The sequence below is a fragment of the Marmota marmota genome, unplaced genomic scaffold (genome assembly GCF_001458135.2).
Source record: "Marmota marmota marmota unplaced genomic scaffold, marMar, whole genome shotgun sequence".
Lineage (NCBI taxonomy): Eukaryota > Metazoa > Chordata > Mammalia > Rodentia > Sciuridae > Marmota > Marmota marmota.
The window spans coordinates 10,135,713-10,160,221 of NW_026000142.1; the positions used below are offsets into that span (position 1 = coordinate 10,135,713).

At 36.1% G+C, this 24,509-nt stretch overlaps 1 protein-coding gene across 1 annotated transcript in view; it reads left to right on the top strand.

Moving 5' to 3' along the window:
- Positions 1-24,509, top strand: part of Mdfic (MyoD family inhibitor domain containing) — an 86,667-nt gene that overhangs the window by 15,611 nt on the left and 46,547 nt on the right. Inside the window, exon 4 of the mRNA XM_048785917.1 lies at positions 3,907-4,026. Within this exon, the coding sequence (XP_048641874.1) occupies positions 3,907-4,026 (120 nt within the window). The remainder of the gene's footprint in view (positions 1-3,906; positions 4,027-24,509) is intronic.

The window sequence follows — 24,509 nt, forward strand, 5'->3', positions numbered from 1 at the left end:
ACTAAATAGCTCTATATTAATTAGATGATTAGATAAAATTTCATTTTCTGATTACTTGGAATCCTGTGACAAGGTGATGAGTAGCAAGATATGTATCTGAGTATTTAGTATGCTCTTCTAAGTTTTTTTTTTTTTTTTCCCTAAATAGTTGTATAGTGTAAGAGAAGAGCTTGCTTAGAACAGTGTCCTTCAAACCTGGCCATATGCCATGACAACATTACTCTTCCAGCAGCCTACCACCTGAACTGGGACCTGGGAGATTGGGGGAGATTGGGGCCTGTGAATCTGCGTATGCTTAAAGAGTGCTACAGGTGGTTCTGGCTCAGAGCCAAAGTAAAGAACCCTTGGTTAGAAGAAGAGCATTGTTGAGATGATGAAGGTTGCTTTTAAAGAGAAAATTGCTATATTGGGTTGGAGTACCTGTCAGATGCATACAGAAAAAGCTACAAATGGTACAAAAGGTACATGGCTGAAATCGCCTAACTGCCCACAGAGTAGTTGAATTGCAACTACAGATCTCCAGAATGGAATTGATTCGACTAAGACTGTGCCCTCTGTTTCTCGATTCAGAAACGACACAGCAAACCTATGTTGTTACAAGAAATCTGTTGTTAGAAACTGACATTCTATCATCATAATGACTAATGGCTTACCCACCCAGTTAAAAATTATACTAAAGTTGGTTCTGTGTTTGAATATCATGGTTCATCTTATACCTGTTCACCAATTAAATCCTATTCTCTAGTGCATTTCTTCAATGGGTTATGTAAATACCCACCACATAGGGGCTGCCATATAGGTATTACATGAAAATTAATAAAATATTTAAAAAATATTGATAAATGATATGCATACATGAGAAACTCATAGAACAGTCAAGTGCTCACAATGGTTCAGTTTATGCAAATAGAGAATTGGTAAAGGTTAATTTAAGCATTTTACTGGGAACCTTTTCTGAGCTTTGCTTTGAGCTGGGTGCTGTGGATCACAGCAAAAAACAGAGACTAATTTTTGTGCCAAGACATTTAGTTTTCAAAGGAGGCAATGTTGGATAGACAGATCATTATGATGTAATAGTAGTTGCATATAATTTATTATTCTTGAATATCATGAGAAAGAGAATGATAGCTTTTCTTTTCCTTTTTGAAGCGTGTCCTTTCCTCGAAAGGACACTGGGGATCATCTAATTCTAGAATTACTCAGATAAGGAAACTTAAAAAAAAAAAGTGTGATAAACCATCCTTAAGAAATATTTAGAATGGGAAGAACTTTGTTTCCCCTGTAGTAGGAGGTTTCATAATTGTAAATTCATGTGTATATGGACCACATGGCATTTTCATTTATTCAGTGGCAAGTCGAGAGGGTCTGTGTTCAGCACTCGAATATTGGACAAGATTCAAATATGAGTCAAGTGTGTCTAGAGGCTCTATTCATACCTATTTTCTTTTACTCAGCAATGCTTCATAATGCCTTGGTTTCATGAATTAATTTTAATGGAATTAAACTTGAACAGCTCAAAATTATATAATTAATTTCATTCAGCTTCAATTAAAGTTACTAATTGAATCAAGCCTACTAGCATGACACCTGGCGGCAGTCGGCTACATGACAGTAGCAGGGAGCATATGAGACTCTGCTGACGAGCTAGTTCATGTGTGCTACTGAGTTTGTGTAAAAATCTCTTTTATTGATAATCTCAGAGAGGCCTTGGGTTGACTGTAGCAGTGGAAGATTTCTGGTGTTGTTTAAAAGAGTAAAGATTTTAATTGAAACTAACACATCTCATGAAGATTACATTTTCCCTATGATAATGCTAAGTAAATGTTACGTAAATCTAGAACATATTGGTTTAGCATGCTTTTAATTTATATTTTACTGCTGTTTGAATATGGTTTCACTTTCTAAAAATACTTAGTATTGAAGACCCTATTTTTTTTTTTTTACAGAGATCTCAGACTCTGGATTTAGTCCTAAGTTCATGTCCATCTATTTTCATGTGTTGAAATGTGTTTCATGGCAGAACTTTTCAATTGTTGTGAAATCCCCGTGGTACATGAGAAATTTTTGCATGTGCAGAAATTTTTTCCTTCCACTGGAAATGTTAACACGGTTGACTAACAACTTCTGTTTGAGTCTCTTTCCTTTCTTTGCTTCCATGGCTTGACATCATCCTGTTTCTCTAACTTCTTCCTAACTGCATAGTCTGTTCTTGGTACTCTTCTAATAGAGTCACTCTTTTGGTGAGGTTAATTTGAAAAGGTTAATTTGAAAGGCTTCAGCAATCTAGTTTAGGAAGATGATTGTTTTTAAACTATGCCTTTTGTTTTTCTTTTGTTTTTCTGGCTTGCAAATTCAAATACCCAGTGATGAACTCATCTGCTAGATTGTAACCTATTGATGCAGGTCGGGGCTAGGTCTCATAATTCATTGTATTCCCTTCACCTAACACAATGCCTAAATATCTGCTATGTATTGCATATATGTGCACGTGCACGCACACACATAAACACTTATAAATGAATAAATCATTTTTCTAATCTCCAGGTTTCCCCAATCAAATCCATACTAAGAATTTGAGCATATCAAACTCCATCTTTAGTATCTATGCAAACTTCCAGTTACTTTCTCATATTTATCCTTCTTTCCATCTTGTTATTCTATTAATTACATGCTCACTAACTTCTATATGAACTTTGCTGAGTTTCCCTTACTCTTTTCCCCCTCTTAGATGTATCCATTCTCCAGGGATTCTTAAGGACACAGTGCACTGGAATCATCTGAGTGAAGTCCATTCTCCTTTAATTGAAAAAGAATTATTGGTCGTGGGGCCCACAGATCTGCTTGAAAAAATAAAAGCTTTCTAAGTTAATTAAAGTGCAGCTGGTATTGAGAACCACTGGTGTGCACAGATTTGTTCATCTTCCTAATATGTGACTTTGCTTAGAAGTTTAACTGGTTACTTAGGCTTTATTTATCTTGTTTTTGAATTAAATACAGATATCTCATCTTGGCCTTTAAATATCTATGTTTCTAATCGAAACTTTGTAGTCTTACCTCCTAACGCCTCCCTGAAAGTACCATATAGTTCAGAGAGTCAAAATCTTTGTCCAGGTGTCTGCTTTTAGAGTTTGCCTATGCTGTTCTTTATCCCATCTGGACTTTATGAAACCCTTCTAATTTTTTAAAGACCATCCAACACGCACCCTTTTCTATAACATCTTTATTGATCTCTGTATTCAGTTGAGTTTTTTTTCCTTCTTTTGAAATTCTTTGAGTTCTCTGAACCTTTTCACATTTTACCTTGTGTTATAGGTTGCAGTTTCTTTGACATGTGTTCCTCACAAGACTTTACATTTCCTTACATATTGGCTTTTCCTTGAGAGTTTCTGAACCTGCATATGAACCTCCCATATCCCCAATACCCTTCTTCTCTGAGGATGCCTTATACATGACTTTTCCCCCTAAGTTTTCTACAGGAGGAACTGTGTGCCTCTGTATTCCTCAGTCACTTCTCGCAACTGTAGGCTAACTTTCATCTCCACCATTTATTGGAGTCTCTTCTCCTTTGATGCACCTTACCTGTGTGGACTCACTTTCATCTTTGATCTAACTTCCACATTTTTCTATCATGGCAGATCACTTGCTATGTTAAAATTATTTGTTTTTTTATAAATTTAATAGATTATTCTTAACTATGAACATCTTTATTATCTGTGAGCAGATAGTAGGTGCTCAATAAATGTTAGTGAATCAGTAAGATGTAGTAGCCAATAGAGGTCTATATCTTTTACTTTTTTAAAATTATGACAGACTTGGAGACATTAATAAAAATCTGTTAACTAAGAAATTAGAGAAAAACATGTAATGTTCAATGATAACAAATGTATATTCTTTTTTTTAATTCAGAAAAATGTAATAAAGACAATATTGAAAAAGATGTAACTCAAGCTACCAATGGCTTCACACATGGAGAGACGCAAGACCAGACCATTTGGGGGACTCCTTCAGGTGGTGAACTTATCAGAAGTAAGTATTCTGTGGAGAAAATTTGAGTTTGGGATATGTCTATGATAATATGGTCTCCATTAAATTTCCCATATAATTCTGCTATGAATCTGTACGTCAGCAAGCAAAGTTTATCAGAAAGTGTTTCCGTTAGTATTTTAAACTGCAGAGCTAAAATGGGCATATAAATAATGCTGTCATTTTTCATTTTTTCTTTAGAAAGGAAGAATTGACTTGTAAATACTGGATTCAGAGGTTTAGTGAAAACTTTATTCCTTCTGGAGTCATTTCCACACACTGAAAATCAGACAACCCTAAGTAAATGTGGACTGTGAGACTAAAAAAAGAAAGATGGCGTTGAAGGACAAGTCGTATCTTGATAATGCCATGACAGTCCCTGTTTCTGGCCAAATGATTCCCTTCTTTTTTTTTTTGGTACTGGGGATTGAACTCAAAGGCACTTGACCACTGAGCCCCATCCCCAGCCCTATTTTGTATTTTATTTAAAGATAGGGTCTCACTGAATTGCTTAGTGCCTCGCTTTTGCTGAGACTGGCTAGGAACTCATGATCCTCCTGCCTCAGCCTCCCCAGTCGCTAGGATTACAGGCATGAGCCATAAGCCTGGATCCAAACATTTTTTACAATTAATATTCTATCATTATTTGTGTGTTTTGTTTTGATACTCTTGCCCCAAAATCACTCTGTAGAATATATACAGAGGCGTTGGTATATTTTTGTTGTACTCTGGGAATGCCCTGAAATGCCACCTTCTTTTGGGTGCTCTTTAGAATGCTGATTCTGTAAGAAGTTCTGTATCCCATCCTTTGGAGCTTATGTTCTGGTCACTGAGTTCTCCCAGGTGGGATGCAGATGAAGTTGCCATGAAATGAGTGATTCTATGTAGCTGTAAAGATCAACATTGTGCCACACTTGGAAGCGCATAGGAGTAAATCTTTTGAAATTCTTATTCATTTCTCTGTCTCAGTTTTTCAAGGTGTACAGGAGAATTCATTTCAGGGAATCAAGTACTGTTTTATTTTATGTAAATTATCTGTTTATCCAACTTCATAATATAGAGATTCTTGTGCTGCCCTTTGCCTTTACTCTGAAACTTGGGACATTTCTCTCTTCTCTAGAATGGCTAATGCCTGGCCATAACTGGCAAACAGAATAAAGCAGAAACAACAAATAAGCAAACAAACAAAAAACCCAGAGAGACCAACTTTGCAGAAAACAAACAGTAACACTAAAAATGTCAAAGAAGGGAATTTCCACTTTTCGAACAAAAGCTCTAAAAATGAGTGTATTGGAGTTTAATTTTAGAACTGTTTTGGTTTTTATACACTTTTGTTTGGAGGAGAGAGTAGGAAGGAAGGAAATGAGACTCAGAAATCAGTGAAGAACATGATTTATATAGATTTTTGCAAAGAATCAAATAAACGTTATTTCAAATAAACATTTATTCCCAAACATATATTGTTCCCCTTTTATCTAAATATTAATTGTACTGTTGTGAAACCTTACTTTTTGTGAGATACTGCCATATATTATTTGTGATTTTCTAGTAACCAGAGTTGGAACTAGAAGAGGTCTGAGAGACAATTTTAACTTCACTTGTTGGGAAACATGAATTTTTTTTTTTTTTAATCTCTCTTTCTTTCTCTCTTTTTTTGATAGTAACAGATGACAGAATTTTAAGTTTGTGTTTCATTTAATTGATTTGTTTCCCTTAATCTCCTTTCTTAGGAAAGGCCCGCAATAGGAAAATGTGACTAAGATCTCTTAGGACAAAAATAAAATACAAATAGTGTTGCATAAGGATGTGGAGAATTGTGTTAATGTGTTAAATTTGTTTGTGCTTTTTGGTGAAGCTCGTTTTAGTCACAGAATTCAAACCATTAAAGAGAATGGATTTGGGGCTAGGATGAAACTTGGTGGTAGAATGCTTGCCTGGCAAGCAGGAGGCCCTGGGTTGGACCCCCAGCACTGCAAAAACAAACAAACAAATGAGAAGAGATTGGATTTGAAATGCATTACTCTATTGTCTATACTGATTTAAGTGGACACTGATCAAAAATACTGCAGGAAATAGTTTATTGAGATAATGATGCAATCAGTGCCTTGGGATACTGGAGCATTTGGGAACAAATATTTAGTTTCCCACTAATATGCACTGAAAGAATGTAGAGATAGGGAGATTTATCACCCCCTCTGAGGGGGCTGCTGGGAAAACTGACAGATGAATGGATACACAAAAGATAATGACCAAAGACAGTAATGCCACTTCAGCTGGAAACATGAGCTGGCAAGCATTTCCAAATATTTGTGGGTGACATCTGACTCTGAATTTGGATTACAGATTTCAAAAACTCTCATTTCTGTTATTTCCCCAGTTACACTTTTCTAGAAAAAGGCTATTTTGCTGCATCTATAGGAAAAAAAAAGATACCTGGATTTGCGGAGTGGAATATTTTATATCATCTTTAAACCTTACTCTATTCTGGACAGCATTTCAAAGTTTAGTATTATGCTAGTGCTTGCTATTCCAACTCCATGACACTGAAGTCTAAGTAGCTGCCTGACTTTCCCTCTTTGGCCTTCCCCACAGAGTCCCTGACCATCTCTGTCTAATTTAATGTCTGCCTTCATTTACCTTGAGGTTAGGGGAGATGTGTGTTTTCTTCTTGCTTCAGCTTCTAGCACATTTTTGAGGCCCAGTAAATCTTTTGTAATAACAATAGGCCCTGGAAAAGGAGACTCTGGCTCAGAGCTCCATGCGGGAGGAGGAGAACATCTGTGGTGAGTCAGGACCGGCTGGCTCCTGTTCCAGGAGTCCTGTGTGGCTCCCTGAGCACCATGGAGGAGGCGGACAGCTGGCTCTCACGGAATTGATGTTAGTGTTCCCACTGTAGTGAGAGGTTGGTTGGATGGAGGGATCATCAGAAAAATGAGGCCGGCTGGGGTGTGGGAACATTTTCAAATGCACAACCCACTCTTTTTGCCAAGCTTCCATGGGACAGCTCAGTTGCTAAGCAAGAAGCAAAGGAGAGTCACTGTTGAATATGACTGCTTTTTCTTTATCTCTTCTGAAGAGTGGTTACCAAGGCTTGGCAACTTACATCTCTGTTGGCCTGGATGCCTGCTGCCTTCTTGGTTGGACATTTAAGGCGTAATTTATAGGGGACTGTTCGCTGTCAGTGTGCTGAAGCTGTTTTTACTTTGCTGAGAATAACTGAGCTCTGGAAAAGTCAAGGGAGTGGCTACTTTGGAAATTGCATTCTAATTAAAGGGTGTATTCTCAGGCTTCATAAACGAGATCCAAGCTGAGAATAATTTCCAAATTATTCTGTGAAATTTAACCTTGACCTCTGTAGACCACCTGCTAGCAGCTCATGGTTGGCTCACATTCCACACAAAAGCTTGCACTTTGTCTTCCCTGGTCCTTCTAGAAAATATTGCAGGTGGCAGACCTGGGGTACAGTGGTCTTTTAGGGTTTGGAATTCAAGTTGGTTGCCCCTGAGTTGCTAACTTATTAGAGACAATCCTTTCTGGAAGTAATAAATAAAAGAGAAGAAATCCATATGGAATCAAATGTTTTGAATAAATAGGCCACACACAATATGGTGAGGGAATGTGCCTTGTGATTCTCTTTCTTATGAAATTCAAATTAAAACAGGACAATTCCAGCCACTTAAGTTTGTTAAATTAAAAAAAAAATCAAATTAGTTAAGAATTAAAAACACAATGGAGGTTTTGGGAGGAAATTGTATAATTGAAAAATTTCTTTTATGATTTTTCATTCTTTTACAGTTTGAAAGGCTTTCATATTGTGAGAAAATATTTTGGTATGTAATTTAATTTTTGGAATGGAGCTTAAATTTTGAAGTTTAAAAAAAACTTCTTTGTATGAGAGAACTAGCTAAGGTTTTGACATTTCCTTTCAGATTAGTATATTAGTATATATGATACTTTACATCATTTGAAGCTGTATCTTGTTTTAACAAACACTCTTCCTCTGACTTGGTAAAATAAACGTTTCAATGAAGTGACACCTCTAATTAATATTAATTTTTCTCTTTAACCCAGAATATGCATAAACTGATAACAGGCAATAGACAACTTTTTATGTCTAGTTAGACTAGAAAGGGAACTGAAGTAACATTTTGATCTCAGTCTTTAGGGGTAGAAAGGACTATGTGTATGCATGCATGTGTACCCGCACACACCTGTGTACCCTCACACACCTGTGTACCCGCACACACCTGTGCACATACTCCAGCATATTTAATATTTTGCTTTAATTTAGGTCAAATTCTACATCCTAATTATTTCCTAGAAAGAGCTTACACTTTTCTTTGTTCCTCTTTATAAAGTGCCTCAGGTCTCTATCTCAGATATTTTCTAGGTCTTTCTGAAAATTCTTATTACTTAACTTTATCCTTGGACATTGCTTTTACATAAATGTCTCCTAATTCTAAATGTCATTACTTAATTCCAGAAATTTTCCTTAGCTTCTCTTCTGAAATAAATTTCCCATTAAACTTATTTTGTTCAGCTAATTCTCTCCTTTGTGATTTTACAGAATTCCCATGATCTGAAGTAAAGTTAGAATGCTCTACTTAAATGGTAATCCCCATTCTGTTTAACCCATTTATTCATTTTGAAGAGTTTTTAGCTCTCATAATAGTAAGCACTTAATTGGCAGTGGAATGCCAGCCGTTCCCTGGTTCACACGTGCCCACTCTCATGGAGCTGCCGTATCCTGTCTTTTCACTCATCCTGCCACTTGAAACCTTCCTCTTGGCATCCTCTGAATTTCCTCTCCACATCAACAGGCTCTGCTATTAGGAACTCCATTATCTCTTTTCCCAGCCTTTGCCAACTCACCGCTGATCACCCTTTACTGAATACTTGGGGGAAGGCGCCCTTTATGTAAAACTCGGAGAAGAAAGCAGATACTCAGGTGTACAATTATATACTTAGAGCATTTCTTGCTTAAATGTTGCAGAAAAAACAGTGAGAGAGGTTCAGATTTAAATTTCTCCCACGGCTTTCTTGTTTAAATGTACATTTCAACAGGCATTTTCTTTAAAATTTACTTTATATAAAAAGGACCATAAGTGGAGTGCATGGGCGCATGCTTGTAATCCCAGCACCTTGGGAGGCTGAGGCAGGAGGATTGTGAGTTCAAAGCCAGCTGCTGCAATTTAGCAAGGCCTTGTTCAAAATAAAAAGTGAAAAGGGCTGAGGATGTAGCTCAGTGGTTAAGCATCCTTGGGCTCAATTTCTCCCCCCACCTCAAAAAAAAAAAAAGCCATAAACAAGCTCACAGGTAAGTACTACCCAGCAAAGACTGGTAGATGTGAGTTTCTCAGGTAATCTGGGATATTTTTCTTCTAAGTTTTCATGCTCATTGCTTTTGGGGACAGTTGCAGGAATAAAGCATTCTGACTTTTGCCTTGCTAGTGTCTTTTCCTCCTCTATTTGGCTTTCAGAAAAATTCTTTGTTTTCAAGATGCTGACCATATGCTGTAGTTCATATACTTTGATTATTGTTCTAAAAGAGAAATATTTAACTGTCAATTATCCCAAAATCAAAATAAAGGCTTGATTTCAGTTTGGTGGGTAATCAGTGGTCATTGTTAATGGTCTACTGTATTAGTCTCTTGGTCAGTGGCACACATTAGGCTGTGTTCAGGAGCAGATACGAAGTTTCCTGATGGGATTCCTCCTCGGGATGCATCAATCCATGCTCACCTGCGTTCTGTCCAAGAACCTGGGGGAACCACCCTCCATCTTTTATTTTGAGCATCCTAAGGTCAGGGGTTGGGTGGCCAGTGGAAACCAGTTTCCAGGTTTAGATCACTATTGTGGTTGGGTAATTTACCCAACTTCCATGAACTCTAATTTCTCATTTTTATTGATTTTTAAATTTTATAATTTATTTATGTACCAAGGATTGAACCCAGTGACACTTAATCACATCCCACCATCCTTTTTTAATATTTTATTGTGAGATAGTGTCTTGCTAATTTGCTTAGGACCTCATTAAGTTGGTCAGGCTGGCTTTGAACTCAGGATCCTCCTGCTCATCCTCCCAAGGTAATGGGATTATTAGATATGGGCCACAATGCCTGGCCTAGTTTTTCATTTTTAAAATAGAGATGTTAGCACTAATTACCCTATGGTGTCATTTTGAGGATTTTATAAGAAAATGTGTATGGCATGCTTAAGTCACACAGAGCTAAATCAGTAAATACTCAATGAGTTTGTTGGTTTTCATTAATATTATCCTTCAGCTCAGGAATCAATGTTAAGACTTCATTTTTCTTAGTCATCATGGTTCCATTAGACTGCATGCCCAGAAGGGCAGGCGTATGTAGATGAAGGTTTTGCTGAGATCCTTAGTATTTATGTCCACATAAATTAAGCCCACATGTGTTGGGCTCAAGTTGGTTATGAATTTCAGTGGGTTTGAAGTGACAAGAAGTACATAAACCATTTTTTTCAAAAAGTGAAAAGAGACATTGCTTAGCACTTATAGAAATTGATGTTTCTACATATACCTCTTTCTCTCTCCTACAAACAAAAGGGTTTTTATTTCTTACTTTTTTCTAGATCGTTATAGCACCTGGATAAGTGATTAGAATTGTTTTTCGTGAAGATTGAGAGTACATTTAAAGTGCTTTGTATATCATAAAATGCAATATATTTGTTGTTATTGTTGTAATTATTATTACTATTAATATTATTCTATTACTCGACTCTTCACTCTTATCACATACCATTACATTTGATCTTTAATCTGTATCCTGCTTTTTTTTTTCCCTTACATTATTTTCAATTGCTTCCTGATATCACTAAACTCCCTTAATCTTCACTGGGAGAGAATAGATGTTGCTGACGCCCAGGTGGTAGATGAGGAGGATTCATTGAGGGCCCCTAACTTTTTTCTCATTTGCCAGTTCTTCAAGTTTCGGAGAGGAGCAGAATCCTGGGAACTAGCTTAGAAATTATTTAAAAAATGTAACCACTGAAGAAATAAATAATATTCAGTGATCAAGACCACAGATGCTGTGGTCTAGATAATTTTAGTTCTCAGACCTCAGACTTCCTGGATCTGAACACTCTGTGAGCTTATACATAAATTATTTTTGTATGTTTTTATATTGAATTTCTGAGATGAGAATCAAAACATAATTTTGAAAAACTGACTAAAATGTCAATTTCATTGAGATTGAATGCTTACAGTTTACTGATACTGTTGGTGAAACAGTGTTAAATAATACAGCTTAGTTCTCTGCATTCAAAGTTTGCATTCTTGTTGGAGAGACAGGAATTTATCTTGAAATTAGAATGTGTGTCATGAGGGCTCCAGGGGAAGGGCAGGTTGTGTGTTCCCAGGGGAGAAGCACAAATTCTCACATAGAGAGGGGGTAAGAGAGAACTTTCTAGAGGAAGTGATATCTATGATGACCTGAAGGAGGTCAGCCACTGAAGCAGGTTGTGGGAGAAGATGAGTTCAGAGTGTTCCAAAACCTTGCAGATCTAGAGGTAGGAGAGGACATGGCCAGGCTAAGGAAAGCTGAAGTTTTGCTTAAGTTGGTTTAAAAATATGAGATGAGGTATGGAGAGAGATGAGAGGGCAAGAATTTGTTAAATGGTTAAATGAAGATGGAGGATATTGAAGGAGTAAGGACCTACTTGGGTTTGTGTTTTAATTTGGGTATATTTTAGGAGGATTACTTTTGCAGTTTGGAAAATACTGTGGCAGACTGTTTTGTTGTGTTAATCCAGCTGAGAAAGGAAGGTGGTTTGGACTGGGGTGATGGCAGGTAAGACACAAGAAGGTGGATTTATCTTTTTATGGAGTGGAATCATAAGACATGTAGGTGGGAGAATGACAGGGGCTGGGAATGCAGCCAGGGATTTTAGTTTGGACAAATGACAGACGTGAAAAAAGGATAATGGGGCAAAAGATTTAGGGACTTTGTTCAAAGAGGGCTTGAAATGATAGGCTATAGATAGAAGGGAAAGAAGTAAAGACAAATAAGAAAATACAAAGGGGTTAATAGTCCTTGAAGGTTTTTAGTGTTTAAGAAAAAAAAAAAAACTAATGGAATAGATGTTGGAACTGAATAGGAAATGTGGAAAGAGAAGATGAAATATGATAATGGAAAATATGAATTTTAGATTTCTGAGGTGGAATAATCTCTGGTGGGGTCAAGGCCTGAAGTGTGGTCATGAGTTTGGGTGACCGAATTAGTTACTCCCAAACCAACAGTGCTGGGTTTGGAAGAGGCTTTGGAGACTTTGTACAAGTTGTCCTATGAAACAGGTGGGGAAGCAGAGATCCAGGTGTTTGTTCTAATCAACATTCCAGTAAGTAGCAAAACAGGGGTTTTATCTATTTTGGACATTTCTCCTGAGTCTCTCTTTGAACCTAAATGTTTTTGGTTGTTGCAGCCAGTTGGTTTCTCAGGTTCTTTATAGTTTTTTCCTAAAGTCTGTTTTTAATTTGATATTTTCATACCTGAAGTCCCTGAAATGAGTGAAAAATAATACAAATTATTAGGAGCTGATGGTCTTCAATATTGTAGGACTCTAAGTGATCTTTTTCATCTCTAAGTGATCTTTTTCATCCAGTAAATATATAAACTTAGGATTGGAAAAGATACACCCGAATATGTGTGTGTGTGTGTGTGTGTGTGTGTGTATCTCAAACTGCTTGTGTGTGTTTAGTTTTTGCTTACTGCTAGATTTACATCCATCTCTTTCCAGTGGTTTCCTTCAGGGAGTTATATGAAATTGAATGTGGACATGTGGGTTAAGAGGATTTCCACTATAATAGTCTATGTATTCTCTTCTTCATTGCTGATTTCATTCTCAATGAATTATTTTATTATATTAACAGCAATAACATTTTAAAAAGAAAATTCTCCCCTATAGCTAAATATCAGGGTGAAGGTCCCACCTTCCAAAGCTGCTTTAGAGCCCTGTCACCTGTAGGACATGCATCAATTTACAGGTAGGCCAGGAGATTTGGCTTCCTTCAGGTTCTTCAAAAGGAAGGACCAGTTATAATATTTGGAGGTGGAGAGCAGTGAAAAAGGAGAACATAGGATCTCTTATTCAATAATTATTGTGAATTTCAGTAGAACAGTGTCATGGTATTAAACCCAATGTTGGGCCCTCGTAAGTCCTGGACTTTTCTGAGACTATACAGGTCACAAGTCAATGAAGATGGGTCTGGCTGGAGGCCTTAAAGAAGTGACAAACATGAAATTATACCGTATACTAATTTTATATTTTTTCACAGCAAGTTCCTGAAATTCAGGATGAAGGAATTTTTCTGGGCTTGCACAAATCAGTTGATCTTAGTCAAAGGCATGAGAAATTGTGTGGCTGTAAGGAGCAACTGCCTTGAGCAAGCTATGTAAGGCAGTGGTCTCAGCCTTTCAGCCACAGCCTGGAGAAGGGCTGCTTCCAGCTTTATCCATGACTCAGTATAGAGGGTGAGGGGTGTATCAGAATAATGGGGATTGGTGGAAGTCCCTCCCTACCCCTCTCAGGAGCTCTGTTTCCTCTGTGCATAGCTAGGAGTCCGTACTGCAATTTGTCCCATGTTTCTTTTAGCTAGTTCTCTATCAAAAGCTGGATTCTTCCCAGGTTTCTTGGGTTCTACAACAAGATACACAAAAGCCAAGGGAAAGCTCTTTTAAAACACTCAGATGACGGTGTTAGAGGGTGAAATTACATTAAGTGAAACATGGAGAGAGTGGGTGGGGAAATTTGTTCTGCTTTGGAACATTATGTAATTAAATACATTTTACATGGTTCTTAAGAACTTGTGAGAACTTGGATTGAAAACATTTAAGAAAAGAAAAAAGATTCCCACCATCTCAAATTGTCATGAATAATTGATTCATGCCAGTGTGATCATAAGACCATACATCTTATATCTGTGGCTGCCCATCATAACTTGTCTTCATGAAAAAGATATGAATGTATCATTTATGTGGAGGCCTGTCTTTGTAGATTATTTTCACAGCATTCCTTCAGAATTACAAAGGTGCTGTCATGAGCACAAAGGTGAGTGACAGCAAACACACCCAACTAATTGTGTGATTAGGAGCAATTATCTTTTTTCTACCATTCCTTGTGAGGTAGGCTCTTGTATTTGCTCTTATATTCTCCCATAACCAGCTAATTTTTTAAAGTCTTATCAGACAAATAACTCTGTAAACAAATATTTACTATCAGAATTATCAAATTAAACTCATATTCTTACATATTTAGGTTTTTAATATTTCAGCAAAATTAAGGTGGCTGAGTTTTGGTTTGGCTCTGCATTTTTTAAAGAAACAGAACAAAGTCTCTCTCTGTTTTACTTAAATGTATAGAATTTACCTTTTAATTCTTAAATAATAAAATCAATTTCTTTTTTAATTACCATTTTTAAAAATTTATTCTAATTAGTCATTCATGATAGTGGGATGCACTTTGACACATCATACATAAATGAAGTATAACTTCTCATTTTTCTGATTGTACATGATGTAGAATCACAACCATCATGCAGTTATATATGCACATAGAGTATTAATGTCCAATTCATTCTACTACCCTACGAAATCCATTTTAAATCACCAAATTTCAAGGATGATGCCCTACTGAAATAAAAATGTATAATCATAAACATCTCCTTTTAAAAAGAGTTTGAATAATACTGACTTTTGCTGTGAAGTCCAAATTGGGCTAACTCAAGCAGATTGAACAATTTAAGGCTATAAAACCTTTATATTTCTATGTATTTAATTTGAGTCTTGTTGTCTAACTGGTCCTTGAACAGTTCATGTAAAGGATTTCCATGTTACGCACTGAAATTCAAGTGGCAGAAGCTTAGTATATCATTAAGTGCCATATGACTATGGCTATCCATATCTTCTGCTCTGTGTCTGGCTCAGCCTGTGTGATCCTCAACTATTATCTTATTTGACCTTCTAGGCCATGATTTTCTAGTATTTGAAAGATCTAGAGCTGCTTCTAATTTCTTTGAAATAATGTCAGTTTTTGACTTCTTTAACTTGATAACCTTATCTATTTCTCTTTAGCATACTTACAAATATGAACACACCATGGACTTCATTATCACCAAAATCTGTTTCCATCTAACATTTTGAAATCAGAAATTTATTATTTTCCCATTTCTCCCTACTCTTTACCTTAAAATTAATTATGCTTACCTGCTATTTCTTTTCTTCTGTAGTATCTCATCTCCTCTTTTACTTTACCTGATTGTTTCTTGGGCAGCTGGAACTTGCAAATGATCTCTTATTATCCCCTTAAATTCCATGACCCTGTGGCATGTCTGCCAGCCTTATGCTGACACAATCAGTATTCTTACATCAGGTTTTAAGGACTGTGGATCATAGAAGATGTGCGTAATGTCATGGAATGTCTCATATTGAATGCATGTACCATAATTTCAATTGATGTGTATTTGCTTGTCAGTTTCTAGTTAATTTCCATTTTTGATCTGTTTCTGCTGGTTGATTTTCTATATTTTCTGTTTTGTCATGACTCAGATAATATCCTAGTTCAGCACTGGGACATTTTAGGTTTTAGCTAAACACCAGCCCTTATATTCAAACCAGCTCTTATATTTCTGGTCTGCTGAGTGATGCCTTAACCCAATCTTGGTTTGTGTCCTGAAAGGGTTAAATAATTCCTACTAACAAGTTCTTTTGGTATTGATTGATCACTTTTCTCAATTCGTCTAGTAGCCTCTTCTCAGTCCATATTCTTACCATAGAATTTCATGGTAAGTTCTATGGTAAGAATATGTTTCCTGCGTGAGATTCTCCCAGTCTTTCCCCTGACTTTCTCTCTGTTTGTCACACTGGCTTTCTTTTCTTCATCTGATGCCTTTGGGTTCCTTTCTGCCTTTGGGCTTTTGCACACCAGGTCTTCCTTCTGGCATAATTGTCAGTTCTGAAGCCTTTGGAGACCTCCCCATCTAAAATGGGCTTTCCTATTCAATCCAGCACCCTTTCCTTTTTAGCCACTGCCACATTTGTAATTTATTTGTGCAATTACATGTCTAATGTCTGCTGGCTCTAAGTTACATCCCCAGCAATTAGTATAATTCCAGGAACACAATAAACTTTCAGTGAATGACTGGATGATAGAGTCTAGGAAAAAAACAAATTTTGCTTTTTATCCCACTACTTCCTTTCATGACCTTTTGCCATAGCCAAAATATGTCACCAGCTATTCTCTCTACATGCCTAGTGTTTTCCTTCTCCCTGCATTACCTCCCCATATCTCCACCAGCAAGCAATTCTAATGCGATTGCCCTCTCATCAGGACAGTTTATCTGCATCTCCCCTAAAGGACTCCTTGATTTCAAAATTGCAGTCCATTTGTGCATGACCCTCTTTTCCATCTTTGGACTGAAGACTCATTAAGGGCAGAGTTGGCCTCTCATTCAGTTTCGTAGCCATTGCAGTGTTTAGCCCAGGGCCCTGCACAGAGTTTGTTTCCAGTACTTCTGTGTTAATTGTCAAATAAATGAAAGTCTTTACCTTTGGAGGACATTTAGCTTCTCTGTAGGAGACTGACAGCTTTGAATTAGTTAAACTGTAGTAATTTGTCTTAAAATGTAGATTGACTCTCTTAAAGAGTGAAATTTCTCAGTCTACAGTTCTTGCATATTAAAGGATGTTTTTTATTTGTAATATTAATGTTATTACCACAGCTTTGTACAGTTAATGACTTTCCTTCATTTTGGTGATCTAATTTGGCCTATCAGCAACTTTTGCAGGGAGGGAGGGTAAATATTATTATCTAGAGATAAGACTGATCTCAGAAAAGTCAAGCAGTTGGCCCAGAGCTCTGTGGCTAACATTTTGATTTCTGTTATACAACTTAAACTTTAAAGTCATTCTTAATGGGATGTGGATCAGAGGGAAGTCTAGGGTGTTGTCATCTTTAGGGTCCACTAGAGATTGCATTAAAATTACTGGGGAAGAGATACAGCTCTTCCTGATTATAAACTTATCCCATGTCTCAAATTCTGGTCTACTTCCCTCATTGAAAATTATTGCTCTGTTTTACCACTGATGTGACTAAATCCTGCCTTTGCAATGGGTCAGGAAAAGATGTTGAAAAAATTGAAATATACTCCTTCAGAATTTCATCTCTGATAAAATGGTGATAAATTCAAGTCAATCCTGGGTTTCATGTAAACTTGACATCTTAGAAAAAGGGCTTCCTTGGTTTCCAGAACTGTCTATTTATTGCCTCTAGAACTTGATCACATTTCATGAGATAGAGAATTTAACACATGCAATTCTTTTTGTGGCATGAAGATAGGTGTTTTTCATCTACAGCAAGAAGAAATTGTGATGACCAGAACTGAAGATACAGGGTGGGACAGGAATATGAATTTATAATTATATCCCTTTGCAGAAAACCATTGGTTCCCCACTCTTCACATTAGCTCAAAAATCCTACTGATATTCGGGACCCACCCCAGACCAATTAATTCAGGATCACTTGGGAATAGAGCTTAGGCATCTATAAGCTCCCAAGTTAATTCCAGTGTAGGTACAGCACAAGCACAGACTGGGAACCATTAAGGTTTTCTATTGAATACACTACCCTAGAACAGACAATTTGTAGAATAATCTGAATGTTGGTTACCTCATTTAAACATTTGAAGGCCCTTTTTTGTTTTTTTGAAAGTAGTTTTGTGTAGATATGCTAGACACCCCATAGGAACTGCTAGGTGTGGCTGCCTGTCTGGGAGAGCCCACACAGTGGCCTCTTGTTTTAGTCTTTAGCGCTTTGATGAAGCTGTTTTCTCAAGAGATGTTAACATTGTTCAGATGTGTTTCTTACTTTTAGTTTCACTATGCAGGACTTTAATCTAATTTTTATGATATTGGAAAGGAACAATTTAATTTGCACGTGTTTCCTGGTTAAATGGCACAATGAAAGGATTCAGAATCTTTTAGATATAGTCATAAGGAATTATTTGATTATCTTAGGATTCTTGATGTATTAAACTAAAATCAAAGTTTATCTTATATATGAGTACAGTTTTTAAGGATGAAAACTATTCCATCTATTTTTCTGAAGAATTACACATACCTGCTTCTTTCATCTTCCTTTGATACTCTGTCTTGAATTGCAGTAAGCTTTCTCTTTCGGTTAAAAATTTCTGGAATAAGCGTCCTTTTTATCAAGTGTGTGTAGGTATACTGGAAAGAATATCTCCCTAACTATTATAGCTGGAGTTTATTCTTGGAGTAAAGCAAAGTCTCTTATAATAGAGATACAGTTTACCTAAGAGTCATATTAATAAGTAAAAAAAAAGATCAGCTTTTTGAATAATATATGAATTCATATGGTATCAGTGATATCTAGGCATTTGGGACAATACATAATTAGTTTCAATTCCCTTTGAGAGGGAGATGTGGATGTTAAAATAAATTGCTGATGAAGCATATACTTTGGAGAACAGTGTGTTTCAAAACTTTGTGCAATATCAGCTATTTCTTTTAATGGTATGGAAATATAACATAAGACCGAGAAGATTTATTAGGGGTAGTTTTAAACCATTCTTATTATATGAAAGTTCATAGTTTGCTTATTTAGGATAGTTACTAAAACAATGATAATGGCAAATATTTATAGTCCTGTTGGGAAAACATTACTTCTGTACAACTTCTGGCACCATTGTTTGTAGCCAATAAACTAACAATAATCATTTCCTTGTGTGTGAATAATCTGTATCACAATATTTAAGCATTAAGTAAGGCTTGGGCATTTAATTATTAAGAATTACTCTTTTATAAAAGTGAACAATGGATGTACTGCAGAAAAATTGGCACTTGCAGTGTAAGAAAACTTAAATGGTGAAATAAATATATTTAGGGAGAGAAGAGGAATAGAACTTATAAAAAGCTGATTTTATTAAGAAAGGGTGAAGAAATGGCCTCTATGAAAGGAACTGTTTTGCTACCAGGAATAAATATTCTAAACTAAATTGTTTTTTCAATGTAGACTCTCTGGTCATTTTTACCTGGAGGACGTTCCTTCAAAGGTTTTGATTTGACCTTGACCTTAGAAATAACTTAGGCTATGATATATACATTATAAAGAGAAAAGACCATGTGGAAGCACAGTTAACTGTGTCTTTTTTTTTTTTTTTTTTTTTTTGAGACACACCAACTAAATTTGTACCTTCTCATCTACTGTACAACTCTACAGAGTCTGAACTATGAAATTGGTATGGGCTATCATCATTGTCTTAAATATGCTCAAAGCTCTTTTTTTTTTCTTGAGAAATGGAGCCCATCACTTAGATGAGGATGAGCATCATTTCAGGTTTGCTTATTTTGACAAACCTTGGGTTTATGATCAGTGCCTCAACCTCATCCAGCCTAAAGAAAATGAGGGGTTTGTTGTGACACTGCTTGGGAAGAAGTCTTCAATTTAGTTTGTTTTTCTGATGACATCTATGGTGTTGAAGTAGAAATATTTAAACACTACAGTTTGTAGAGTAAGTACCTAATGTGCAAAAAGCACCTCTGTGTGGGAGCATGTTCATTTTCTGCAGTTAATTTTTTTTTTAAACTAAAAACAAATAAACTAGTCCAACCACTACTTCTTGTGCCTAAAAAACAAATTGAATAACTAAGCTCTCAGAGTCAGAATCTTCAGCTTTGGCATGACTGAGGACTGCAATTACAGCCTGGTCAGTAATAATGACAGATTTTAGTGTCTGCTTAAGTGTTGGAAACACTAAATTATAGTAAATTGAAAAATGGGTAGTTTATTGTCCTAGAAAAGCATTTCTCAGGGGACAAAGATGATTTAAAATCATTTGGAGATGGTTTTATTCTCCCCACTCTTGATTGAAGGTACAGTAAAATTTCATCTCTTTGCATAGTAATACAAAAATGACAATATTTGTGAGTAGTCTCTTTGGAAGAGAGGCTCATTACCATGTGCTTCTCCATCCTAAACATATCCTTATCATAATTTTTTTAGTACACAGCATTAAACTCAATCTTTTGGAAAATGTCACAAAGAATTTTCTCTATCCAGAGGACTTAATCTTATAAGTCTTTTCAAGTGCTGCTTAAGAGTTTCCAGCTATCCTGTCCTGGGGCATCCACTCCAATGTGTCTTGAGAACTAACTTCTAGAATCTCACATACTGCCAATGAGTATGTATGAAGACTTTAGAAGAACTGGAGGTATCACTAATGACAGATACAAACACAGCATGGGATTTTTTAAAAGAGGGAAGGTATGCATTCTGTAATCCAATGAGCTTGACTCCCATATTCTAAACAGACAAAATGGTACTAATCACAGAACATCATATGGAGGAAAAGTGAAAATGAAATAATGGTCTGACTTGTCAGTCACCCCTATTTTTGATAGGAGTGTCATTTGGTAAAGGGGTGGCAGCACATAGCATCAGTATATGGAGAGAAACTGTGTGTACTTGAAAAGATGAGGTATGGGGTCATATGAAGATGGATTCTAATCCTGGATAAAACTCATTTGTTATGGGATATTGGGGAAACCATTTTGACTTTCAGCTTCAGTTTCTGCATCTTTGAAATATACTCAGAAAAAATCCCTACCCTCACTGCCTTTTGCAGTTGGAAAAGGGACAAACATGAAAAGCTAAATGGAAATATTTTGTTAAGCTTGTAAGTCTAGATGGGCATTAATTATACATAATGACAAGAACAGCCAGTAACTGGGTTAAAGGAAGATGTATAGGGGCATTTCAAGCTATGCCATAACGAGAATAGAACCTCCTTCGTACTGTGTTTTCAGGCCCATCCAGAGATGCTAAGCAGAGAACCTGGAGAGAAAAGTGGATCATGATCTCTGGATTCTCTCACTGATTATCCAGGAGTTGGGGGAAGAGACCAGAAGGCATATATGGCCTCTTTATATGATCTTTAAAAATACTACAAAACATATATTGACCAGGTTATCACAAGTGTGAGGAAATGAGCCTCTGCATTCAATGGAGGCTTCTTTACCCTAAGACTAATTTTTAGTTTTAAATATCATAAAATTTCTCAATCAAGTAGAAAAATAAACAAAAGGATATTGCAAACACCATTGTACCAGCCACTCAGATTTAATAAGGATTAATCGAAGGCTTAACCTTTCACCAAAAGGTTTTTTGTTTGCTTGCTTGCTTTTTTGAAGAAATAGTACATGTTATGTTCAACATGGTAAGTTAAACATACTTCTTTCTTTGGGGAAATTCCACTTAAATGATGGTCTATTACTGATCATTTAAAGACAGGCGTACATTTAAGGAGAGAGAGAGAATAGACTAGGATGCATTGGTGGATCAGATATGTCAAGAACTTTCTGAAAAATAGTAAAGAGAGAAATAATAACTGAGTTGTTAGCACTGAGAAGTCAGCACCTAAATATCAATCTGACCCTGAAGATTTAAGGTTTGGAGGTAGCAGGGTTCTTGTGAACTGGGATGAAATTTGTGCCTTTTCAAGCCTGATTCATAGTGGGGTAGGGAAGGGGAGCATGGGTGGAATAAACGAACTCTAGATAGGGCAGAGGAGTGGGAGGGAAAGGTAGGGGGCAGGGGGTTAGCAAGGATGGTGGAATGTGATAGACATCATTATCCAAAGTACACATATGAAGACATGAATTGGTGTCAACGTACTTTATATACAACCAGAGATATGAAAAATTGTGCTGTATATGTAATAAGAATTGTAATGCAAAAACAAAATTATGCCTTTTCTGAGATGAAGCCTGTCCAGGATTGAGACCATTGGATTCTTCTCTGCATCACCCCCACCTATCTCAGAGCATTAGGCAAAGCAGCACAGGGGACAGGCTTATTCAGAACACAAGTGCTCAGTAAAATCAGCTACCTGAATGATGAGATGCCCTCCCTTCTCCTCATGACAAGGGCAGAGTCCTGAATTCCTTCCCTTCTAAAGCATGAATGGTCAAGAAACAGCATAAACCATATAGATAAAATGTTTATTTTTCTATTCTCTCTTGTTTAAAAGTCTTCCAAATGGAAAAAAAAAAAAGGCACAGATTTAATCATCCCTCCTGTTGGTCACCATCACCACTAGTACAACCTTTAGCTCCTATCACCCAACTAAGAGCAAAGAGCGTATGGTACTTGTTTAGTGAGTAACTGTTGGTGGTACATAGTTAGAAAAGTGCTCAATCATTACTGCAAGTTATTCTTGTTCACTGAGACTATTTCTATTTAAGATGACATGCCTTTCCCCTTTCTTTTTTTTTTTTAAAAAAAAAGAAAAAAAACTATTAATAACATATTAATAGGTATTATTTAGATAACTTAGAATCTAAATTACAAAGACCTACTGAAGTGGGTCCTAACATGCATTCCTTCCAGAGTGCTTTCTAGATAATATGTCATATACATACTATTCACCTACATGTTAACCATAGACATACACTTGTAACATTAAAGATAGGAAAGATGCCTTAAAGATCAGAGTGTTCAAGATGTGTTTCTCAATCAGCTGACAAACTGATGCTAAATGAGGTAAGGAATTTGTCTGAGAATACCCAGGTACACCCAGAACCAGAGGTGTAATTCTTGAAAATAATCTTTGATTATCAATGAGAATATATATTAACCACTTCCAATTTGTAAACCACATTGTGGGATTTGAAAGGCTATATAAATAGAAAATAATTACTAGAAATTAATAGGAATTTTTAAGACCCCAGGTAGATAAACTTATTCAATTCACTGTCAAATTGCTCATTCATTCCCCCCTGAGTGTTTGACTTTATGATAAAACATCACTCTTGGTCAGCATCCTAACCATCTATGGTTCCAGTGTTAGAATTATGATTCTCCAGTGGAGTGCTCAATGTAAGAGATAAGAGAATCCCTGGAGAAGAAGTGTATTTTTTCAAATCACACAAGATATTAACAAATATGTTGCTCAAATAAACTCTGTGGATTTGGAAAAAAAGTAGAAAATTACTTCTAGAGATTTATATGTTTTAACTGAGTAAAGGAACCTGACTTAGGAAATTAGAATAAAATATGAAGATGCATACAAATCAGAGTAATCATCTTATTTCTAAAATTTAAGCAGATTCCTAAGAGCAGAAGCATGATTCCCTTATAACTTTTCTTCACCACTAAAGAACCTCAGATCATTCATGCTCCTCTTTCTAGCCTAAGAACATTTTTTTTTTTTTTACTGAATTTCATTGTAAATGTTTATCCATTTCAGAGAAATGGATACATTTCTCTTTCTTGGAAAATACTTAAAGTATAAGATTTCTATAAATGTTTCCTAATATTCCAAATTATAGTTGTATTTTATATTTATATACAGCTGATGGTCATTTTATGTCATTTCATAAGAATGCTTTTATTGGGAGTGCCTTGAATCAAATCAAAGTTAAGTATTTAAGCTGACTTCTGGTCAGTTACACTGAGATTGGTCTTGTAAATGAATAATTTATCATGGAAATGGCTTATATGGTAAAGGAGCACAATATCTGGAAGAATATTGCCAGGAAGGTTTATGGAAACACATTCTATGATTTTTTTCAAGTATATTTTTTAATGTTTAAAATTTGAAGAAATCAATAAGTATCCACTCTCAAGGACAGTATGTGATTTCCTTAGCAACACTGGCTCCATTCAGGGGTGCAAAGGTGCCAAGGGAGGTCTGTTGTGCTTCAGGGCACTGCCTGTGCTCTTATTCTGCTTAAAACCCTTACTTCTTTGCTTTATGAGGTCCCTTCCCCTTCCGGTCTCTGTTGGAATGCCACTTGCAGCTCCTCAAACTAAAATATATTTCCTTGTTATTCTTTCTACCAGTACCACTTTTCCTTTGTAGCAGTTATCATAATTTTAAGCTTTATATTTTATTCATTATTTATTTACATATTCAATGTATTTTTTTCACCTCTGTTTAACTTTGTCTGGTATATAGTAGATATACAATTAAGTATTATTTCATAGCATAAAGAAAACACAATTCTGCTTATAATGGGCATTTCCACTCTGTGTTTATCTTTTTTTAATTTTTTTGTTGGTTCTTTTTAGTTAAGTATAACATTAAGATATGTTCTGATATAGTCAAAAAAATATGCAATAGAATTTGCCTTATTCAGTTCCCTCACCCCCTCACCCCCTCCTATTTCCTTGTACTCCTCTCTTTCTCTCTACTCTACTGACATTTCTGAAATTTATTTATAGTGTTTTTTTTTTAAGTTAGTGTTATGCGGATATACTTGATGTTGGGATTCATCATCCTATACTCATGTATGTACATACAGAAATTCGGTCAGATTCATTCTGTTGTTTTTTCCTTTTCCAATCCTTTCTTCCTTTCCTCAACCCCCTTCATCTACTCTGTTGATCTTTCCAGTATTTTGAAGAAATTCCCTCTCCTTTTTTTTTTCTCCCCATTTTCT